The sequence below is a fragment of the Strongylocentrotus purpuratus genome, unplaced genomic scaffold (genome assembly GCF_000002235.5).
Source record: "Strongylocentrotus purpuratus isolate Spur 01 unplaced genomic scaffold, Spur_5.0 spur5_scaffold_11, whole genome shotgun sequence".
NCBI lineage: Eukaryota > Metazoa > Echinodermata > Echinoidea > Camarodonta > Strongylocentrotidae > Strongylocentrotus > Strongylocentrotus purpuratus.
In genome coordinates this window covers 12,414,471-12,436,642 of record NW_022145596.1, presented here as the reverse complement: position 1 = coordinate 12,436,642, position 22,172 = coordinate 12,414,471, and the positions used below count along the sequence as shown (strand labels likewise).

Here is a 22,172-nt window from a genome sequence, read left to right as displayed (position 1 = left end):
TCCAACCCATTTCGGGTTTCGTTTAGCCTCCATTTTCATGCATTTTGATATACAACAATGCAGCCCTATATTTTTTGTAAAAGCCTCATAGTTGCAGCCAAATAAGATTGTTTACCATCAGTGCGTCTTCAGCACTACAAATTCTTAATGTAAGGTGAAATAGAGGTGAAAATAGTTTTCAGTCACAAAACATGAAGAAAGAAAAAAAAAATCCCCAAAATGTTGCAAATGTTTTGGTTGTATATCCTCTCTATTTTAAATTTAAAAGCGTTGTGTTGATCCAACGTGAATCTAATTTGTCATCTGTAATTGGGGGAAATGTGTCTAGTATTCCTCGATTTATTTCTTCTTTAAAAATGATTCTAGACATCAGGGTGCATTAATATGTATGGGACCCCCTAAGCAAGTTTTTTCTCGATACAAATCGGAACAACTCAGGATCAGAAAAATAATAATTCCGTCGTCACATTGTACTGTAGCTGACAACAGATGGGGTACATCAACCCACGCGAAATGCACGCGAAATTTGGAAAAGTTAACAAAAATGGCGGAACCACAGGCCGAAGTTGACCCCCAAGCCACCGAAGAAATGGAAATTCCAAGCTCAGATCCACCTGAAAATGACAAGGATAATGATGCTGAGACTCCTAAGAAGAACAAGGATGATAAGGCTTTTGATTTAGGGGACCTGGTTTGGTAAGAAGTTGTAATTTGTGTCCGCACAGTGTAGCGTCTCTTGTTTGCTTTTCAATAGTCCCACGCGTGCCTTGCCTCAGCTCACGGCTAGCGGCTTGTGATCAAGGCGCAGACGACAGACCTAGGACGTTGGCTTCATTTCTTCTGAAGTTATATTACCAAACTGAAATAATTTGCCTGTAGTTGTTTGTTGACCACATATTTTGGAGGTTGGATAGGAGTAGAATTGTTTATCTGTTAATGAATGATCAGTATGAAAGTGTGAATGAGGAAGTTTCTGAGTGATTTGTGAAATTTTGATCAAGATAAACATGATAAATAAAATGATTGATTAGGCCTAGGCCTAGGTCTAGGCCTAGCTTGTCTTGATCATTTTTGTAAAAAAGGTCTAAGAAAATCAGCTGCAGTTTGTTAATGGTCATGATATATTTTTAACTTCTACAAAATCTGATGTTTTATAGTGTGTGTGTTTGTGTGATTGTATCATCTTGTCACCAGTTTCAGGATTGTGATTGGTGTGGGAAACTCTTGATCAGCGTCAATTCAAAGACAAAGCTGCAACCGCACCCATCGCAGCTCAGGGGCCGTCAATGCTGGCATTTAGTCTTTTTAGATCTTAAATGAGCTCAAGCCAAACACGCTCATCCTCCAAAAATAGTGAAGTGTATTTTGGGGCAAAACATCACTCTTCTTCTTCTTCCAGTGCAAGTACAGTCCTCTGCCTGCTCTGCTGATCGTATCTCACTTTCTAGTTGAATTTTGGTTCTCAGCTTCCAGGTCTCACCCTTAAGTTGCTCCAAAAGTTGTTCCTTATAGTCATGTTTTTTCTTTAGCTCTTCCACTTGCTGTCTTAGAGTCTTCTCATTTCGCTCTTTCTCGCTCTGGGTAGAGTATTTTTCGTTCTGTTGTGTAACTGTGAACGAGTGTGCCATGCTGCATTGTGCGAGCCTCCAAAAAAGAGGTCCCAAACGGATTTAGAATTGAGTAGTAAAAAATAAAAAGGGTTCATTGTGCAAGTAAAAATAACTCCTTCTGCAGCTAGTTTTGACACAGAGTCACCCCAACCAGCTGCCTCCTATACTGTTCCAGAGAAGAAGCTGCTGTCACAGTGGTAGGGAGCTGGTTCCATAAGCAGATGACACTGGGAAAGAAGGAGTTTCATACCCATGCAGAGCCCAGAGGTCCTGCAGAGTTGCTGTCGGTATTGAGCTTGTCATCTTCCAGATGATCGTAATACTGGGTAGATGTAGGGTGGTTCAGGAGGAATGGCAATCAATCCATGCAAGATACGATATAGCATGGTAACTTTCAGATGAGCTCTTCTTTCGGAGAGAGACTGCCATTTTAGAAGGTGGAGCATTTCGGTTACACTGTGTCTCGGGCGATAGTCTCCTAGAGTGAACCGAGCAGCTCGCCTCTGAACCATTTTGAGTTTTCGAATTTGATCTTGGCAGTGAGGGTCCAAAGCTGTTGAAGCTTAGTCAAGGATGGGCGTACATATGTCATCTATGCTTGTTCCTTTATTTTATTGGGGCAGCCATGCAGATTTCTCTGAAGGAATCCTTGTGTGCTGTTGGTCTTCTTGCATGTGTTGTATACATGTGTCTTCCAGCTTAGCTTGTAGTTGATGTGTACTCCAAAGTATTTGGCATTGTCTACAGTTGGGAGCTCAACTCCATGGAGTGAGTGAGGTGAACGGATGACATTTTTCACCTTGTTGGTCACTCTGAGGACTTCACACTTGCTTGGTTGAAAGATATCTGCCACTTGGTTTCCCAGTCTTGCAGGTGGTTAAGATCTTCTTGGAGTGTGTCTGCGTCGGCTTGTGAGTTGATGTGTCAGTATAGTACACAATCATCTGCAAACATCCGAGCTTCTGAACGGACACAGTCTGGCAGATCATTGATGTAAGCCAAGAAGAGAAGGGGGCCCGAGGACAGTCCCTTGGGGTACGCCCGAGGTCACATCTGCCGGAATAGAACTTGTTCCATCCAGTACAACCTGTTGTACACAATCTGTGAGAAAGGCTCTGATCCAACAGAGGAGGTTACCCTGGACACCAAAGAAGGCTATTTTTCTCAGGAGTCTTTCATGTGGTACTTTGTCAGACATCAGCAGATCACAATTTTATGTGACATTAGTCATCACCCTTGTTAATTTTTAATATAATACTTTTCAATCTTGCTTTTAAAGAATTTATGATCACTTTTAATCAATTTCACATTTGAGGGATTGTCTCGGACATCACACATCAGTATGCTCAAAAGATCAGAAACCCATCGATCTAACCATAAATATATCAACAACACTCACAGAACTATCTGTTTGTGGTCTGTGCCGATTCTGGCATCATTAAACCAGAAGTTCATAATTACTTTGGTCTTCGTAGGATGATGAAATATCTTATTCCCATATCGTTATTGCATGAGCTATTGCTCATTGCTGTTAAATAGCACTGTTTAGAAAGAGATGGGTTTTTAGAGCAACTTTGAAATTTGAAAAAAAGAGAAATGAAGAAGAAATACCAATCATTTCCTATTCTCTGATTAAATGTGAAATCAGTTTGTTTGAGAGATGAATTTTTTTTTTTATGGTGGATGAATTTCAAAAGTAAAAATGATTGTCTTTGCATACAAAAGCCATGCATAAAGTGATGCACCACTTCATTTATTTACTTCTCCTTTTGATATTTATTTCACAGGGCTAAGATGAGCAGCTTCCCTGCATGGCCAGGCCGAGTAAGTATTCATTTCCTTTTGTGTCTTCTGTGATTATCCACGAAGAACACAAATGTGAAAGCAATTTTAGGGTCTGTTTTAGATCATGTGTTTTGTGATACTGATAAACATTCCGTTGTCTCTCTGGATTTCGAATGAAACTTGTAGAATGACTGGAACCTTTTCTAAAGGTATTCAAATGTGTACATTATTACCTAGCCATGAGCATTCACCTGTTGTATCTCAATAGTCAGAATGCAAATTGAATACATTAGTTACTGCTAGGTCAGACAAACATGCTTGCACCATCCAACAACACATAAGGTATTGACTCTTGAAATACAATTGTTCATAACAGGTGAATGAAATGATTCATATTGAGGCACTAGCAAAGACATATGCATCAAGTGTCTGTACGTGACTGCTTTTCCTTCCTTTCACACATAAGACAGAGAGTATGAAGCAGTAATGATATTCTTAGGTTGTTGTCATCAATTTCAAAATGTTTGTAGAAAGTAAAAAGGTTTGAGTACTACTGGAATCCACTATCCTGGGAGAAGGATGTAATGTAAAGTAGAATATTCTCACTTCAATTATCAGGCGTACTAGTTTTCAGCTTTTGCTTGATACTAGCCCCTGTCATCTATATATTTCAGTCCTTCCTCCTATGTTCTGTTCTTGTAGAAAATGTATAGGGGTTAACAGGTTTGAGCCTCTTTTCAGGCCAAATCGGTAAAACCAAATGGTTATTCCTGAATAATGATTTGACACTACCTTTTAACACAATTTTTCTCTTTTTTTTTTACAGATTGTGAAGCAATGGAAGAACGTAAAGAAGCCAGCAGGCAAGAAGGCTGTTCGTTTCGTCTTCTTCTTTGGAACAGAGGATCAGTAAGTAACAGTTGCTGAGTACTAAGGCTGTGCACAACAGTGTAATGAGGTACCTGAGTACACTCCCAGGCTTACAAGTGAATACTAAAATATTCGGACGCCATGTTTTTTATAATTTTTTTTGAATTTTTTGAATTTGTTTATTTCTTTATTTTTTCTCTTTTTTCAATTTTTTTTTTTTTTTTTGCCACCATCATACCACTGGTGCAATATCCCAGTATCGCCGAAAACGCATGCAATTTTAATTCGAGTTGCAGTTGAAGGCGCCAATTTAGTAATAATAATAACAGTAAACGATGCTGTTTTAAAAACCAAAGATGGCAGAATAGTCCATTATCCTCCGAGTCCAAACAGAAATCCGGACATTTGGTCCCAGTTTCTGAGTGGTGAGTTTGACAGTGCTTGGGTTGGGAAACATTTTTACCGACGGTACCATGCCAGCGGCCGCCGCTCTCCCTGGCACGGGTAATCGTCGGCCTGGACCAACTTTCAACCCCTCTATTTGCTCCCCCCTCACTTTAAATTTTTTTTTTTTTACTGTCTCTTTTTGACTTTCTTCTGTCACTTTTTTTTCCATTGACTTCTTGCTTTCACCCTCTTCTCTTTCTCTGTCTTTGTTTCTCTGTCTCTTACCATCATTGTTTCATCTTTCATCTACTTGTTTTTCCTAAGCTGACTACTAATAATTATATTCTGCTGTTATATAGCTTTTAATTCATCAATGATGTCTCTAAGCGCTTTACAAATATATTATTACCCCTGTCATCGGATTCAGGCTTGCCCGCACACAATGTATGCACATTCTCCACTCCCTGGGGAGTATTCCAGCCAGTCATCATTTTACGGACGCTCACAATGCTGAGCAAACTACATTAACTTTCGCATCCTACTGGGTACCCATTTAACACCTTGGTGGAGAGTGGCAAATGTAGATTAACGTCTTGCCAAAGGACATTGGTGTCGAGCTGGGATTTGAACCCGTACCTTGTTATCTGCAGTCGGGTGACTTATCCACTGGACCACAATACCTACTAAGTAGGAAGAGGGCCTTTACTGTGGAACGCTCTCCCTCGAGAGATTCATGATAGCAGATCTATTGAAGTATTCAAAAATAATATAAAAAATGTTTCTGTTTGATAATCATGTAGTTATTTCATTTTTGTGTGTTCTATCTTACCCTGTTTTTGTGTACAGTGTTTATGCTTTTAAAATGATTTTATCTTTTGCTCTAGGGCTCATTGAGCATTTAATTTCGAGTGGATTTTGGTGCCTTACAAATATTATTTACATGTACAGTGTATTACTTCATGTTGTATGTCTTTTTAAAGAGATTACATGAGAATGTTTCCTCATAGTCATCATCGCAAGCTAAGGCTTATGAAAAGTAACTTTTCATCGCGTAAATTATACATCAATTTTTTTACTATCTAATATTAATTTGTCCTTTTTCTTTCTCTCCAGTGCCTGGGTGAAGGAGGAGAGTCTGAAGCACTACCATGAGCACAAGGCTACCCTCTCAAAGGCAGGGAAAGGAGCCAAGTTCACCAAGGCCATCGATGCCATCGAGGAGGCTATTGTCAAGGACCAGGCCAATAAGGTAAGATATGGGGCGCTCAGGGAAAAATATTAAAACAATTCTGGAGACTTCTTTTCAAGCTTGATTGCATGAAAATATTGCTCTTTCATTTTTTTTGGCATTGAACTCTTAAGCAAATTTTTGGGGGGCTCTTTTTGGCATTTCGGGACCCTCGTATATTTTTTTCCGGGGGGGGGGGGGGGGGGGAGGCGATCCTACATTTGATCTGCCGACATTTGACCTGCGATGTTTGCTACAGGATTTGTGATGACATGAGGTTTGTCTTCATCATCTCGAGATTGCCAAATATCCAGCTATTTCTGATTTTGGAAATACATCCGAAGTTACAAATCGCATCTTTATTAGCTCGAAATATTTTGCTCAGCGTTCGCGCATAGTGCGAGTCTTTGGGCTGGTGAAGACGCACCGTACAAATAGCGGGATAGTTTGCCAAATAGTGGGACGTTTTGCAAACAAGCCCAAGATATCTCGGGATGATTATCTCGACCAAATATCCTGCTAATTGCAATTAAGTAAAAGACTTACAATGTAAATTACTGAAGAGCGTTTGAAGGGCAATGGTTACAGTTCAATAAATAAATGTAAATCTTATAATAATTTAATTTGGTAACTGTTGTATGAAGACCCATGCTAAATGTAGATTTTATTATGTCCATAGTTTGATGTGGAATCGCATGCCAATGGTCAATCTGTAGGGACACCAACTGAGGTCAGTGTATGTTACTGTGTTTGATGCTAACACTAACTACAGCTAGTTGCCCTATTGGGCTACTAAGTTTCCAGTTCTTACACTTGACTATTTCTCTTGCACTAACCAAAGACATTTTGAGATGAAATGGTATTGATAAATGTTTTAGAGACCTGATTATCATGTTCTTTTTTTTTTTACTAATTATCTTGTGTTTTGCATTTCTTCTTTTACTTAACAGTATCCACCCAATTTTTAAAATTTCCCAAACTTTTGTAATACCTTTAAAAGGTATTTCATATGTATAATATCATCTGTTAAATGAATTTGTAGCCTGCCTCCTCCCCCTCCAAATAAAAGCTTAAGGGGAGATGGGCATCAATTTATTAGTTGTCTAATTACTCACAAAAGCAAGAATGACATTCATGGACATGTGATTGTAGTATTATGGAAATAGAATGGTCAACATGATTATCATTGTCATGAAGATAACTGCAGGAATTTTGGAATGTAAAGTAATTTTGTTAAAAATCCAATATAGTTGCAATAGTTGCAATAGTTGCAACAGGTTGAATAAGAAAGAAAACAAAATTGTCTTAACAAGGAAAGAAACATCCCATAAAATACATGTGAAGGTTTTTATCTAATATTTGCATCTCATTTATTGGAAGAAATGTTTTTTGTTAACACACAGTATGTTGGTTTGATTGAGTTTTTGGTTGTTACGTTTGTTTCAATTTTTGTTGTGATATATAAAATGTACCTGTACTTGCCTATTGACAAAGCAATAGAAATTAAAAAATAGGGAGCCGTTATTCAAGAAAGATGTTATTCTGGGTTTTTCTATCACCTGAATTTAATATTGAATTACTAGTTTTTAAATTGTTGTCAACAAGATTTGTTGTGTATTAAGTAATTTTTTCAGTCATCAAAATTTTATATTTACTAGCATTTTATGAGAATCACAAACATGGGAACTCACAAACATCTCCTAGACATATTTAAATTTAAACAAATAATAATTCTAGAACAGTGTCTTTCATGTGACATTCCTTCTGTTGGAGTGTTATGCAGTTTAAACAAACTATGTACTCACCTGCTCATAAATGATTCAGGAGATATTCATTGATAAGGAGACCTACATGAATGAATGCACATGCTAGACATAGACATGATATATAGGGAGTCTGCGACAAACCACTCTATATCCTCTGCAAGCTCAATTTTGTTTTATTAAGTTTAAAAAAGTTGCCTATAATACGAGGAGGGCAAGTCATTTGTTGTTCCATATGTTATGTTACTAAGTATATTGAAAACCAAACAGCAATTGACATCTAAATTTTCATTTCCTGTGATATTCGATCTGAACCAAGCAGTCCAAGCTCCAGTAGGGCCACTGATTAGGTATAAATTATAATTATCGGATATACTAGAATCGAGATGTAGACTGTAACAGATGGGACAAACCACACTAGACATGCCCATGAACAGAAAGAAGGAGAAAGATATAGCAAGTTTTTTTTCTCAACTTTCACAAGTAGTCAACTTTCTCTTTCATTCCTGTACCCCACATAGGGCCAGACCACATCCCCATACCACCCTCCCTCGGATGAGGATGATGACAATGACGATGATGATATTTTCTTGAAGTCCATCAGCAAACCAAGCAAGGATTATTCCAGAGAACCAATGGCAGGCAAGAAGAAGGTGAGACACTCTAAACTTTCTTCGTTTCGGGGTCTCCCCCCCCCCCCCCCCCCCCCCCAACTGAAATTTTGGTCACAGAGATCTACTTTATATTTTGTTAGTTTCTATTCATAGGTCAATTCTTCTGGTCCATTTGTGTATCCTTTACATTCACATTTATGTCTTTCATTCTTTTCTTTTTTTACTGAATCTGAATTCTATGATAGTTTTCTGTAGCATTGTGATATGTGCTGTTGAATTGCACATCTATTTGTGAGCTACATTATTAGGAAGTTACTCTTTCTAGTATCACAAGTCATGGCATGAAAAAAATAATAAATTAAAAACAATAAAACACAGTATATATCTCATACATGTAAATGTAAGTGTATAAATAATATTCCCTATTGCACATTCTAAAATGTTCTTTACTTAATTAGTTTTATTACTTATTCAAGTATTCAAATTTTGCGTAAATCTCTTTTAATTTGCAGCAAATTCAAGCAAGTGTAACAATGCAAAATCCTCATTTTTGGATTTAAATTCCATTTCTCTTCTCCTAGTTGAATTCATCACAGACATCATCCCCCAGCTCACCTGGGAAGGGGTCAAATTCCAGCTCCCCCTTCACCAAGATAAGCTCACACCTGGCATCCCCCAAGAAACGAGGAAGGCCTCCCAAGCCCATGGAAGATGGAGAGACTGTGACCAAGAAAGCCACACCAAAAAAGAGGGTAAGCATACTAATCATGCAATAGTGTGGATTCACAATTAACAGCTCCCTCACCAGCAAGCTGCGGAGGATAGGCCAATTTTTCAACTCTTGGGTCGACATCTTTCAACCAGCGCAGCACAGCAAAACGCTAGCCACAGATCAAAATGAAAAAAGTTGTCCGAACTGTAAGAAATTTATTCATCAGGATTTATTGTTGTGACATTAGATTCATATTGAATTTGAATGTCAAAACCCACCTGTTAATTGCTTCTGACAGAAATTTGGCCTGATTTTGGACCAAAAAAATACAAATGGCCATTTTTGGCCCAAAGTGACCAAAATGACCATACTGCTGTTGATGGGGGTTCATTTGACAACTTTTTTTCACACAATGCATCACATGAAATCGACTTAACACTCGTGTTGCTAGATGGCGCTGTAAATGATGAATCCACCTTATTGTGACCAATACATACAAAGAACATCTTCCTGTAAGAACTACAATTTTTTGTACTTTTAGCGATGTATTTCATACAACATTGTATGAAGCTTGTATATAGTATGCATGATGTTTACCTCTCGAAAGGCTCTTTCACATATATGTTGGTCTACCATGATAAGGAGAAAAGAGGAGTTAATGTAGGGAATGAGAGAGGAGAGCAAAAGAGGGAGGGAGGAGTAGAGTAGGGGAAGAGAGAGAAATAGAGGGTAGGAGGAGAACAGGAGGAGAAAGAAGTACAGGAAGGGAAGGGAGAAAAGGAGAAGAGTAGAGAGGAAGAGGGGAGATGGAAGAGAGGAGAAGATGAAGGAAAGAGAGAGAGGGGTAAAGAGCTGATGGAGAAGAGGAGGAAAAAACAGAAGAGACGGAGGGGGGGGGGGGGGGAGGAGGGAATGAGAGGAGACTAGTAAGAAAAGTAGAAGAGAGGAGGGATGGGAGGGAAGGAGGAGAGGAGGAGGGTGGAAAAGATGAGGGGAGGAGAGGGGAGGAGAGGGGAGAGTAGAAGAGAAGGGGTAGAGAGGCAGAAAGGAGTAAGAATGAAGTAAGACTGATGTAGGATTGGAATAAGAATGAAGCAAGAATGGAAGAAGAATGAAGTAGGAATGGAGGAAGAATGGAGTAGGAATGAAGTAAGAATGAAGTAGGAATGGAGAAAGAATGAAGTAGGAATGGAGTAAGAATTAAGTAGGAATGGAGTAAGAATGAAGTAAGAATGAAGTAGGAATGGAGAAAGAATGAAGTAGGAATGGAGTAAGAATTAAGTAGGAATGGAGTAAGAATGAAGTAGGAATGGAGTAAGAATGAAGGAGGAAATGAGGAAGAATGAAGTAAGAATGGAGTAACAATGAATTAAAGATGAAGTAGGAATGAAGTAGGAATGGAGTAAGAATGAAGTAGGAATGGAGTAAGAATGAAGTAGGAATGGAGTAGGAATGGAGTAAGAATGAAGTTAGAATGGAGTAAGAATGAAGTTAGAATGGAGTAAGAATAGAGTAGTGTGTTTTGGAACAAAGGGAAGAGTTGTCTGCCACTACATTCACAGTGGCATTACTAATTTGGCCAATTTAAAATTTCCTTGTGATAGTGATTAAACCATGTTAAAGGTCATTACGTTTTATTGTTTGTTGGATTTAATTCAAACTTTCACCAATCTGCTCCTCTAATTTTTTCCTGCTTTATTTCAGAGAAATTTGCTATTAAGGCTGGATTTTTCTTTAGATTACTCTGGTGTGAATGTAAAAAAAAGGGGAAAAACTAATAAATATGTTATTTGTTTTCAGTTTTTGTGTTATATATTTCACAGTTTTAAGTCTGAATTTGAAGATTAATCCATTTTTAAAAAATGACAGTTTGTAGTTTGTGTGCCTTTGGCCCATATCTACTTTTAGATTTTTTTTGGGGGGGGATCCAGAAATAAATATTTAGCCAAAGTGAGCCATGCCTCTAGTGTTGAGCCATGTGATGATGCCTTTTATTTCATTGCATGAAATAATCTATTACAAACTTTGTTTTATTCCTCTTCAGCCGAGTATGGGAGGAAGTACAGCAGTTCCTGGCAAAAAGTCCCGTTCAGATATGTCGTTCCTGTCCCTCAACTTGTACAACAGTTTTCAGGCTCATCTCGCTCAGAAAGGAGAGACAACTAAGAAAGACATCAAACCTACAGAGAAAAAGTGAGTTAGGAAAGATGGACGGTATTGTAAAGTACACCCCCCCCCTTCCCTTCCACGAAAAAATGAAGAAGAAAAAAAAAATTGTTATAATGAAAGATGAATCAATATATTCATTTCAATAACATTTGATTGAAGTTTCGTGGTCTAGGGGATTTGCCACTGGACTGTGGATCACACGGTTCACAGTTTGAGTACAGCTGAGGCACTACTGTCCTTTGCCAAGACCTTCAAGACCCTCCAAAGAGTTGGGAGCCCTAAATTCATCAAAAATGTGATGGCAAAATTTCACTTAAATTGTATCATAATATGAAAGAGGATGTCATTTAAAACACACTTCTGCAAAGATCCCCCCCCCCAAACAAACAAACAAAAAATGTGTTTGAAGACAAATATTGTTTAAAAATTACATAATTTTGTTTTTTTGTTGTGCACAGAAAACCTAAATTTTGTATTCTTTCATCAATATTTGTTTTGAAAATCCTTGAAATTGTGTCTTAAATGACATCCTCTTTCACATTATGTTACATTTTAAGTGAAATTTTGCCTTCAAATTTTTGGGGTTTCCAGAACAGAAGAATACATTAAAAATAAAACAATAGATATAATAAGAAATATAAAACAATAAAATACAAAAGAAAATAAATATTTGAAAATCGCATCAAATTTGCATAAATTATCATTATTAATTACACCTAAATAACTATTTTGTGTTAAGGCCCGGTCACACAGAGGGGACGCATGGGGAACGCACGGCCAGCGCATTGGAAATATGCAATTTTGGCCAGTGCGTTGTCGTGCGCCCAACTTTTGTCGAAGCTACAGCGAGCTGACACCAAATGCATAGCGTGTTGCTAGCGCGCTGAGCGCATACAGTGCGCATACAGACCGTACACAGAGCGCACATGATAACAACTTCCACGAATGCACAGCGTGTTGCTGGCGCGCTGGACGAATGGTCCACACATGCACCGTGTTCTACGACGCACGGAAAAGGCTGTGTGCCTAACTTTTGTCATAATTCTGGAAAAGCTAGCGAGCTGACACAAAATGCACGGCGTGTAGCTAGCGCGCTGTGCGTATACAGGGCGTGTGATCTGCGTATGTCTGGCGCTGGTCTAGCGCGCTCCACGCATGTCTGGCGTGCCTTTGGCGTGTACATTCATGCGTTGAGCTCCGCGCACACTTTTGAGCATGCTCAAAAAATCCCGACGCACACAGCGAATGACGACGAATGCATAGCGTTGGTCCAGCGTTGGACCAGCGTTGGACCAGCGCGCTCGACGAACGAGTAACGCACACTTAGCGAACGACAACGCACTGGCCAAAATTGCAAATTTCCAATGCACCGGCCGTGCGTCCCCCATGCGTCCCCTCTGTGTGACCGGGCCTTTAGAAAAGAAGTTTTATATGAATAACGAGTTTCAATTAACATTCAAAAAGTTGAGTCTGAAAATTTTTGTAATGATTCTAGTTCCCTGTATATTTCCAGATTTGATATTCATTAATGCGTATTCCTAATTTATGCAAATTAACCTATGCATTTTCAAATATCATAAAAATAATGTAACCTCATGAATTTGAGATGAAGGAAACATTTATTCAATACATTTTCAACATTCTTTTGCATAATTAATTAGGCTATAACAACAAAAATTTGCATATTAGGAAAAAACTTATTATACCATTTTGTTCCTTACGTAAATATCTACAAACATGCACATTGTCGTGTTCATCGGACTTTCGATGGCCGATATCATAGGGAGGGGGGGCCTCTTTGTCCATCATCTTTGTTAGGCCTCTTAGGCCCCCCTCCCCCAGTCATGAGGTGCTCAAAATAGCCCAGTACAGTAAGGGTTAAGCGCAGTAGAGTATAGTTATATAGTAGCTGCGCTATCTAAATAGATATATTATTGTTTGGTTCATTGACTTGTTCACCATGTATTACTCTGCCATGAGTATTATTAATTCTTGCTGACTGTAAAGTAAATTCTTCTAGATTATTATTTCCTAAATAATTTTGGGAAATTATCAATTTCAATCCATTGTACCAAGTACATTGTGTGTCAACATGCATGTGCTGTTATGTGTTTCACAGTATCTAACCCTTTTTTGTCCTCTTCTTTTCTCCATCATCTTTGTTAGGATCGGTTTCATTGGTCTTGGTCTGATGGGTACCGGTATGGCAATGAACCTTATCAAAGCAGGTCACAAAGTCACTGTCTGGAACAGGACATCAGAAAAAGTAAGACTCTACTCTCCTATCACCATCTTTCCTTCTCTTGCGATGTACTCTCCCCCTCATTTCTCCTTTACTCCCCTACCCCCTCCCCCTCCCCCGCCTCTTAATGTCTAGATAAGGATCAAGTAAGAAAAAGAAAATTGAAAAAGTAAGACTCTATGCTCCTATCACCCATCTTTCCTTCTCTTGCCATGTACACACCCCTTCATTTTCCTTTTACTCCACCCACCCCTTACTGTCTAGACAAGGATATCAGAAATAGTAAGACTCTACTCTCCTATCACCCATCTTTCCTTCACATATGACCCCAAATATTGTCTATTTTGTGTACATGGATAGGTTGAGCTAAACACACCCTGCATTGAAAAATAATTGCTTCTGTAGTACTAGGTGCTCCAGGAATTGCTTCTATGCATGGACAAGACGTGTAATTCTGCAGTTGGTTTTGTTCACATGGGTGATTGATTGGTGAACAGTGTACTCTACTGTGATTAGAAATACATAACAGTAGACATGTACAGAGATGGCACGTATCATGAATTACCTAAATATCTAAAAAAATATTTTGCATCTAGATATATTCCGCTGTGTATGCTGTTTAATAATTGCTCCTGTAGTGTACTAGGAGCTTAATGAATCACTTTGAACTTGATAATGGATCATAAGTGTTATACTGCAGTTGGTTTGTTCAGGGGGAATTGGTTGATGAACAGGTTGTACTCTACTATGATTAGAAATAATATTATATTTTTGACATGAATAAGTTCCACTTTGTGCAGTGAAACATAATCACGTCTGAAAGTGCTCCATGAATGACTCTTGAGTTCCCCCTCCTCCCCCATTTCTATAAGAACACTTCCTTCAATAAATCTTGCTTTTGCATAGGCTTATTTATTTGGCTTTTGTTTTATTAATCAAATCTCCAAATATTTCCAAGTATGACTACCACAAGTCGTATAGATTATATTGTACTCTATGCAAATTTGCTAGAAAGGCATTTTTCACTGTTACGTTTAAAAATACATTTTGGGGGGATTGATTGATTGGATTTAAAACCTATAATTTACACTCTGTTTGCTGTTTTGATTGAGTACATTCCTGTGAATTTAGATCTCATCAACAGAATTTCTGATATTGTGTAATATGCAATAAGTCTCATAAAATGCTTCTCCCTCAATGTCAATCTAATTTCCATTATATCTGCATTATTTGAAATAAGGCACACGTGATTACTGCCTATCTTGATGATCCAATTTAATTTGTTAAGAAAGAAAGAGCAATGTATGAATCAAGTTCCCATCCAAAAGACGCAACTAATTTTTGAGCCAGGATCTGTCAGAGTCGGTCTGTATAAACAAAGGCGAAGACAAAGGTCTTACCACTAGACCCATTCATAACTTACGTAGCAGGAAGCTTGGTCCAAGGGATAATTAATAGCATATGTTTGAGTGCGAGGATTGTTGGGCAATGTAGACAATTATATTTTTTCTCTTTCCTTTTTTTGTTTCTGTTAGTCTTAAACATGCAATTTCTTTTCTTTTCACAAGCATTGTGATAAAGATCAAGATATTAATCTTATTGGAAGGACTTTCTTTTTAGGTGGTTTCAAACTTACAATGCTCCAGAATTTCTAGTCTACATTAGTAAAATTGCACATGTCACTTTTTCCTTGCATCTTGTATCCCAAAATTTCTTACTCTTTTCACTATATCATTTAAAGCCCCACTGCACTACTTATAGCTACCTGCGTCCTCTATATAGCAAACCTAAGCCCTTTTTTCTTAATATGTTAATTGAGATCTAATTGATGAGATAACCACCTGTCAGTGACCATGCAAGGAGGTCTAATCCCTCCTGGCCAAACTAGTGCAGATAGGCTTTAAACAGTGGCACAAACATGGAAACATTCCTTCCAGGGATGGATGACCAGGAGGGTGAATGATATTTAGTAGATCATACCCCATCAATACTAGATGATAATGATATTTAAGAATGCCAAATAATACACTGACCTGTAAAACCAGGTATTGTAGGTTTGAATACATGACAATGTGTCGACTTCTTCAACAAATAAGACCATTCATCCTTTATTGGTCATTGGATAGATAAGAACTACATTTTGTTTTTCTAAGAATTACGAGAGAGATTAAGCAACCTGATATCTTTATAAGAAGTGTACATGTACAAACAGAAGGGTCCACAAACTTATGGTTTAGGTCATGGTTTTGAATGTCTGCAACTTTACATTAATTTTAGGTTTTTAACCATGAGCGATCTTATGGTTAGGGCAATAACTACGAGCCGCAGGAAATCCTCACTCACGGTTATGTGCCTTGCTGATGACTGCAAGGTCACAACGGTCATAATTGCTCGCCCAGCTTTCAATGCTCATTGTTTTCGGTCCCGCGTCAACCCTCATTGTGAGTGATAGTTGTTTAAAACTTCTAAGGTTTTGCAAACATTAAAACTACGATGATCCTGTGTGTACATATAGAAGCTGCCTAGACAAATTTTGCCTTTGCTGTATGTTACATTGCCCAGACTTGCCTTGTCGGCCTTTCCGAATGCTTATCTTTTTTAATGCTTATCTTTTCAATTGCTGGCACATTAATTCTGGTGATAATTGCTCCGGGCATTATTTAGTCAAGACTAAAGGTAAAGGGTTGCGGTTGGGTTTTAGTGTTAGGGTTAGGTATAGTATTGGGTCAAAGGCGGATTAATGGAATTAAGTTAATGTAGGCAATTGCTGCATAGTTATTGTAGCACGAGCATATATCGTATTGAATTGAATTGAATTGATAATGGTTTTATTGAGAATAAAAGAACAACAATGCATCGCGGCCTACAAGGCCGAATTGGGCAATGTTTTACAAATGTAAAATACAATATATAAAAACATTCATATTAAATGACATCAAATTAATGAACTGAACTTGAATGAATAAATTGTTAAAAATAATATCTAACTTCAAAATTCTTATTTCTTATTAGTATTTGATCTCCCTAACTCATTTTTATATAAAAGGGAGATAAAGAAAAGTGAAGAAGAACATGATGGTGGTGTAGAGTTAAGAAAGCATAGAAACGAGGTTGGTAAGATTAAGAAGAGGATGAAGAGGACGAAGAAGAGAAAAAGTAGAAGAGAAGGAGGAAGAAGAAGAAGAAGAAGAAGATTCTGCTAATTTATTTCAAAGTAAAAGTTCTTATATTTAGCTTGGAATAATACACACTCTTTATTTAGATTTAAAGATTCTATTTATAGTTTTTTATTTGAATGATGCAATAGGCCAGAATAAGATTACCAGCAATATTACCAAGAAAACAAATAAATTATAGAAGTCACATTTTCCCATTTTGCTTTTGACATCTTCCTACGAAATGAAGATAAATATAGCAAGTTTCACACGGTATTATATCTCAATGTAGCGGATGAGACCAATTTTAAGACATTACACACTAGTGACAAACATTAATCTTTTTACATGAAAGTTTCCAACCACCAAGTTCAAATAAAGTGTGCCAATCTAAACAAAGGAGGAAGAAAAGGTTGCATGTCACCTTTATGAGGGAGGAAACCTTTTGTCAATTGACAAGGTAATGTTTATACAACGGGCAAGGCCCTTTGCAAACCAAGCAATATTTTTCTTTCTTTTTAAATCATGTCCACTTCACTAGAAATCAAGTGGGTAAAATAAATCTTGAATGTGAAATTTCATGTCAAAATATTTGTGTTTATATTGCACCTGTGAATGTGATACACATAAATATTATTTGAGGAAGTTTGTGTCTACCATATGTGCCTGTGTTCGTGTATGATTTTGCTTTTGAATGTGCACAAAAATCATTGCCAAATTTGTTACTCTCTGTAGGATAAAATAAGATTAATGTGGCACAACTTTGGAAAGATTGATTACAGTTGTTGAAACTTTATGGAGCTGCCATCCACTTAAATATACATTGTAATATGCACTAAAAAAATAATGTGGGCAGACTGTATCAGGCTTATCACAGATTGGCTGATAAAAATAGTGCAATGGTTAATATTTGAAGTAAAAACGTTTTTTTCCTTCTAATTCTGTAGATTTGAAGAGAAAGAAGTAAGTCTCAGCACAATTAGATATATTTAGGAAGTTACAGGAATTTGCAAGGTTCCTGATATTCTTCACAGCAAAAGGAAACAGAAAAATGTTCAGCAAAAAGCTACAATATAATGTGTGTTATGTTTGTTAATGTTTGTTAAAAAAAAAAAATCTATGATGGATTCACATTTCACAGATGTTCAAAAATAAAAAAATATATATATATGGGAAAAACTATGTGTTAATCACCTTTTGAAAAAAAAATTTGTTTATGGGTGACCATAGGAACTGATTGCAATAAAGTTTTTAATGAAATGTTATTTGAGCTACTCAAGTTGATAAACCTGCAGGCCTACTTGAGAAATTTGAAACATATATCTTACTATTCAAAAGCATATGTGTCAGCAAATACTATCTTATGAGTCATACATGTATTTTTCTTTATGCTCCATAAGACTTAGAGGGTTATCTTTATTTTTGCTATCAGGGAAAATGGCATGCCAGGTTAAAGATAAGATTATCGTATCATATTTGCAAGGTGGAATATAGCCTGACATTCCCACGTATGCACTTGAGAATGATGTAACTTGTTCTATTTGGGTACATGTATGACAGGTTTTTATATCGCAAGAAGTTTAAGTTCATGTGCTGTCTAGAATATTGACTTTCTGATGTCATTTTTTGGGGGGGGGGGGGGGGGGGAGTGTGACAAATTTTAGCACAAATTATTTTAATCATTTAGCCAAAATTACGTGAAAATTATTATCTCTATATAGCTGTAAATTGTAAAACATATGACATGTATTTGTAACTGTGGTTTTGTTGGTTTTGATGCCACTAATGGTCTTTAAGCCAGACTATACTACTGGTAGCTACTTCCTTCCTCTATATAGAAAACTTCCCCCATCGGTGCCTGTTGGTTCCCCATGATCCTCCTTTTCTTATGTTAATTGAGAGCTGATTTAATGAGATAGCCACCTGTCAGTGACCTCGCTGTGTGGTCTAATCTCTTCTGGCTGAAGTTGTACAGCCAGCCTTTAAAGAGCCATTTCATAAAAAGAAAAACTCTACATTGCTAAATATTAATATTATGCCATTTTCAATTTGAGGGCCCTCCATAAAAATGTGATACAATGAGCGAAGAATTAAACAAAAAATGAATGAACTCTGAAAACCTTCAGAAAAATTATTGTGAAATACTACAGAAACAATCTATCTGAGCAAAGTTATGAAAGAGGATTGACAGTTCTTGTTTTTTGAGGATTTAGAAAAAGATGTAAATTGTAATCTCTTAATGATAACACATTGTGGCTAGAGTAAACTTATTGTCTCCTGAAGTGAACATGCCTTGTAATAAGGAATCAGAGATCTCTACGAAAGACATAAAATGTCATCTTTTGAACCGTCCAGGAAAATATCATGATCATGTCTGACCCTGAGCATGGAAGGAGATTAATGTTGGTCAATAGAAGTTAATTTAGTTTTGATGTGAACATGACCTCAATCAGAACTGTTGTAGATTTGTATGAAAGAAAGAATGAATGAGAGACTGAAAGTACTTAATCATCAAAACCTGATCTCGATGCCATACACATTAGAAATGCAATTCGTTGATATAAACAGGACAGGACACTGCCAGACAGCAATACTGCTCGTAGCATGATGTGTGTTGGGCAGCACGTGGCTGTTCATGTATCACATCAAGGGTACATAGAATCCTGATTAGTCTGAATGGGAACATGCCATGTATTGATGTATCACGGATGTGGGAACACATCAGTGTTGGTCAGTACCAGGGTACCATGTCAGACCTCAGGCACACCGCCAGGCCAACTTTAAACCCTGCACTTCAAACCGACCAATCATTAGCCAATAAGGGAATTGTATTTGTTTTGTCTGTCTGGTGTCAGTCTAGTTGGTGTGACAGGGAGATCAAGAGCTCAACATGAATATTCTGATTTAATCAAAAACGAAACAGGACTTTTTGTCAAGAAATTTTTGGTTTGCACCCAGTAAATAAAGATCGCATGCTTGATTTTGTTATTGATAACACATTACCTCATTCTTTTCAATCAATTCAGTTCACCAAATCATTTAAGTGTAAATGTAAGCAGCACTTCTTGTCATTGTATCTTATTTTAGTTCTTCTTAAATGATATCTTGAATGCATTGTTCGTTCCTTTACTCATTTTCAGCAGACTAAGCTTTTTATTCTTAATTTATATTGTGACGAGCTCAGGGTACGCCCATTCATCAAGCCCTTGTGGCTTTTACGGATGTACCTTTTTTCCATTCTATACTTATAGGAGATATAACCATGTCTTTTTTATTTTTGTTTTTCCAAAGGACATATTATACAGATTTATTTTTTACAACACTGTATTATGTCATTTTTTACTGTGATTGGAATCAAATAAAGTTCAATTAGATGTGAACTAATACTGGATGCTAGCCGAAAAGAAAGTCCATTACCATTTGAGATTACTCCCCGGAAGCCTTACATTCGAAACAGAACTTGTTATCAAGTTGGAATAAAAAATAAAAAAATTAATTATTAGTTGGTACCAGCTTGTATCATGCCCGGTATTAATCAAGGAGGAATATGGTAGTAGATCTCCGTTTGTCATTACCAGGCTTCCTGATTGAAGTCTGAATCGGAACATGATCTGTCATAATATAATATGAATATATCTGTAAAGCGCTTAGGCACATCGTTGGATCGATCTATTGAGCGCTATATAAAAACAGAATATTATTATTATTGATAATCAAATATGAATATGGAGGTAGATTATTATTGTTCCATACCAAGTTGTATCGAGTATTGGCATAAGTAAGTAAGGCTTGAGTGTGAATATGACTTCAGTCAAGAATGTCCCGTGTCAAGTGTGAAGATACACATACATGTCCTGATTAAGTCTGAATGTGAACATTCACTGTATGCATTGAGACTGGATGTGGAAGGAGAATGATGTTGGTCTGTACCAGCTTGCATCACATATCATGATTAAATCTAAATGTGAACTTGCCCTGCATTAATCAAGTCAAGATGTGGACGTCCATACAGCTTGCATCATCTCACATCATGATTAAGTCTGGATGTGAATACTGTATGTCTTGATCAAGTAGGTATGTGTATGTAGATCTGTGTTGATCTGTGCGAGGCTGCGTGTTTACCATGTCAAGAGCTGAAACATGTTCAGATAAAGCCTAAATCAGAACATGACCTAGGTGATAATCAAGTCAGGATGTTGAAGTAGATTTAAAGCGTCGATTTGTTCCAGGCTGCATTATGTTATATCTTGATCAAGTCTGCATGTGAATATGCCCCTTTATATTAAAAGAGAGATGATCTAAGTAGATCACTTTTGGTCAATAGTCTGTATCAAGTTTCGCACATCATAATGGCCTTAATCAGGGATGTACCACATCAAGAGCACAAAACATGATTTAATGATTAAGTCTAACTATGAACATGTCACATTTTAATCAAATCTAGATGTGAAAGTAGGTCTGTGTTGGTTTGTACCAGGTTGTAAAAAGTCTGGATGTGAACATGCCGCATATTAATCGAGACTGGATATGGAAGTCTGTACCAGGTTGTACCATGTCAGGAGCGTAACCAGTGATACCTAGATCCTTGCTCGACATCCTGCCGCTATCGGCCAGTGCTAGACGGAAGTATCTCATGTTACTTCAATCTGGGACCTGGTAGGGAAGCCAGTGCTTGAAGGAAGTTACTCCCATTAGTTCTGGCCCTAATGGTGCTTTGAATCCAATGCATTAAAGGTACTATGTCCCTTTTGCAGCCAACCTCAAATTCTGTAGAACTTTGCAGGAATTATGAATATGTCATGTATGTCCTATCTGTGAAATTTAAACGTTAGCAGTGTCCTCATATTCAAATTATGCAAGGAAACCTGTTTACTTGCTAGACTTCACTGTCAGACACTATTGAGTGACTGACTGGCTTGTTTTTTTCTTTGGTAATAACATACATGAAAAGAGTTGTAAAGGGTACATGAGCATTTGTCAACATCAATAACCCACTTCTTGTGATGGCCAAGATTAAACTGATTGAATCTTTGCGCAGCATAAAACGTATTACCATTCGGTACAATTGTCTGAAAATCAAGACTATTACTTTGGGGCTCTATAGCCCTAAAGTCGATTTGACAACTAATAGTCGTTATTTTCCCACTTGAAGAAATTTCCAAGCCCCACCTTTTTAGGGATGTTCTAAATTAGTATAATCTTTCAAATGCAGTTGGAATTTAACTTTTTCATTTTTTTGGCCTGCAAATGGGACATATTACCTTTAAGGAAGTACATTTGACTCATATTTTACTTTCATCTGGGCCCGAGCAGAAAGATTTATAAGACAATTCTCTTGCAGTACAGAGATGTATAATTATGTAGATCCAATGCCCTTCCACGTTCGCCTCTTGCTGTACATGTAGGAATGTCTTATCAGCAAAAGTCATGACTCCTCCAAACAGCCCACTTGAGTGCGTAGTTTGAACCCAGAGCTTGCTTTCTCTCTTTCTCTCCCTCCCCTCTACATGTACATGTATCTCTCCCTCTATCTCCTTCACCACCTCTCTCTATCTCTCTCTCTCTCTCTCTCTTTCCTTCATTCTCTCTATCTCTCTTTCTCTCTATCCATCTCTATGTCTCTCTCTCTCTCTCTCT

At 37.4% G+C, this 22,172-nt stretch overlaps 1 protein-coding gene across 2 annotated transcripts in view; it reads left to right on the top strand.

Moving 5' to 3' along the window:
• The first annotated feature begins 501 nt into the window (after positions 1-501).
• The window catches only part of LOC588915 (putative oxidoreductase GLYR1), a 40,774-nt gene continuing 19,103 nt past the window's right edge, over positions 502-22,172 (top strand). Inside the window, exons 1-9 of one of the 2 annotated variants that reach the window (XM_030980665.1) lie at positions 502-696; positions 3,398-3,434; positions 4,222-4,304; positions 5,766-5,901; positions 6,560-6,610; positions 8,165-8,296; positions 8,839-9,009; positions 11,014-11,162; positions 13,305-13,404. In XM_030980665.1, coding sequence (XP_030836525.1) covers positions 545-696; positions 3,398-3,434; positions 4,222-4,304; positions 5,766-5,901; positions 6,560-6,610; positions 8,165-8,296; positions 8,839-9,009; positions 11,014-11,162; positions 13,305-13,404 — 1,011 coding nt within the window. In that variant the 5' untranslated portion in view covers positions 502-544. The remainder of the gene's footprint in view (positions 697-3,397; positions 3,435-4,221; positions 4,305-5,765; positions 5,902-6,559; positions 6,611-8,164; positions 8,297-8,838; positions 9,010-11,013; positions 11,163-13,304; positions 13,405-22,172) is intronic. The other variant, XM_030980667.1, reaches the window with a different exon arrangement.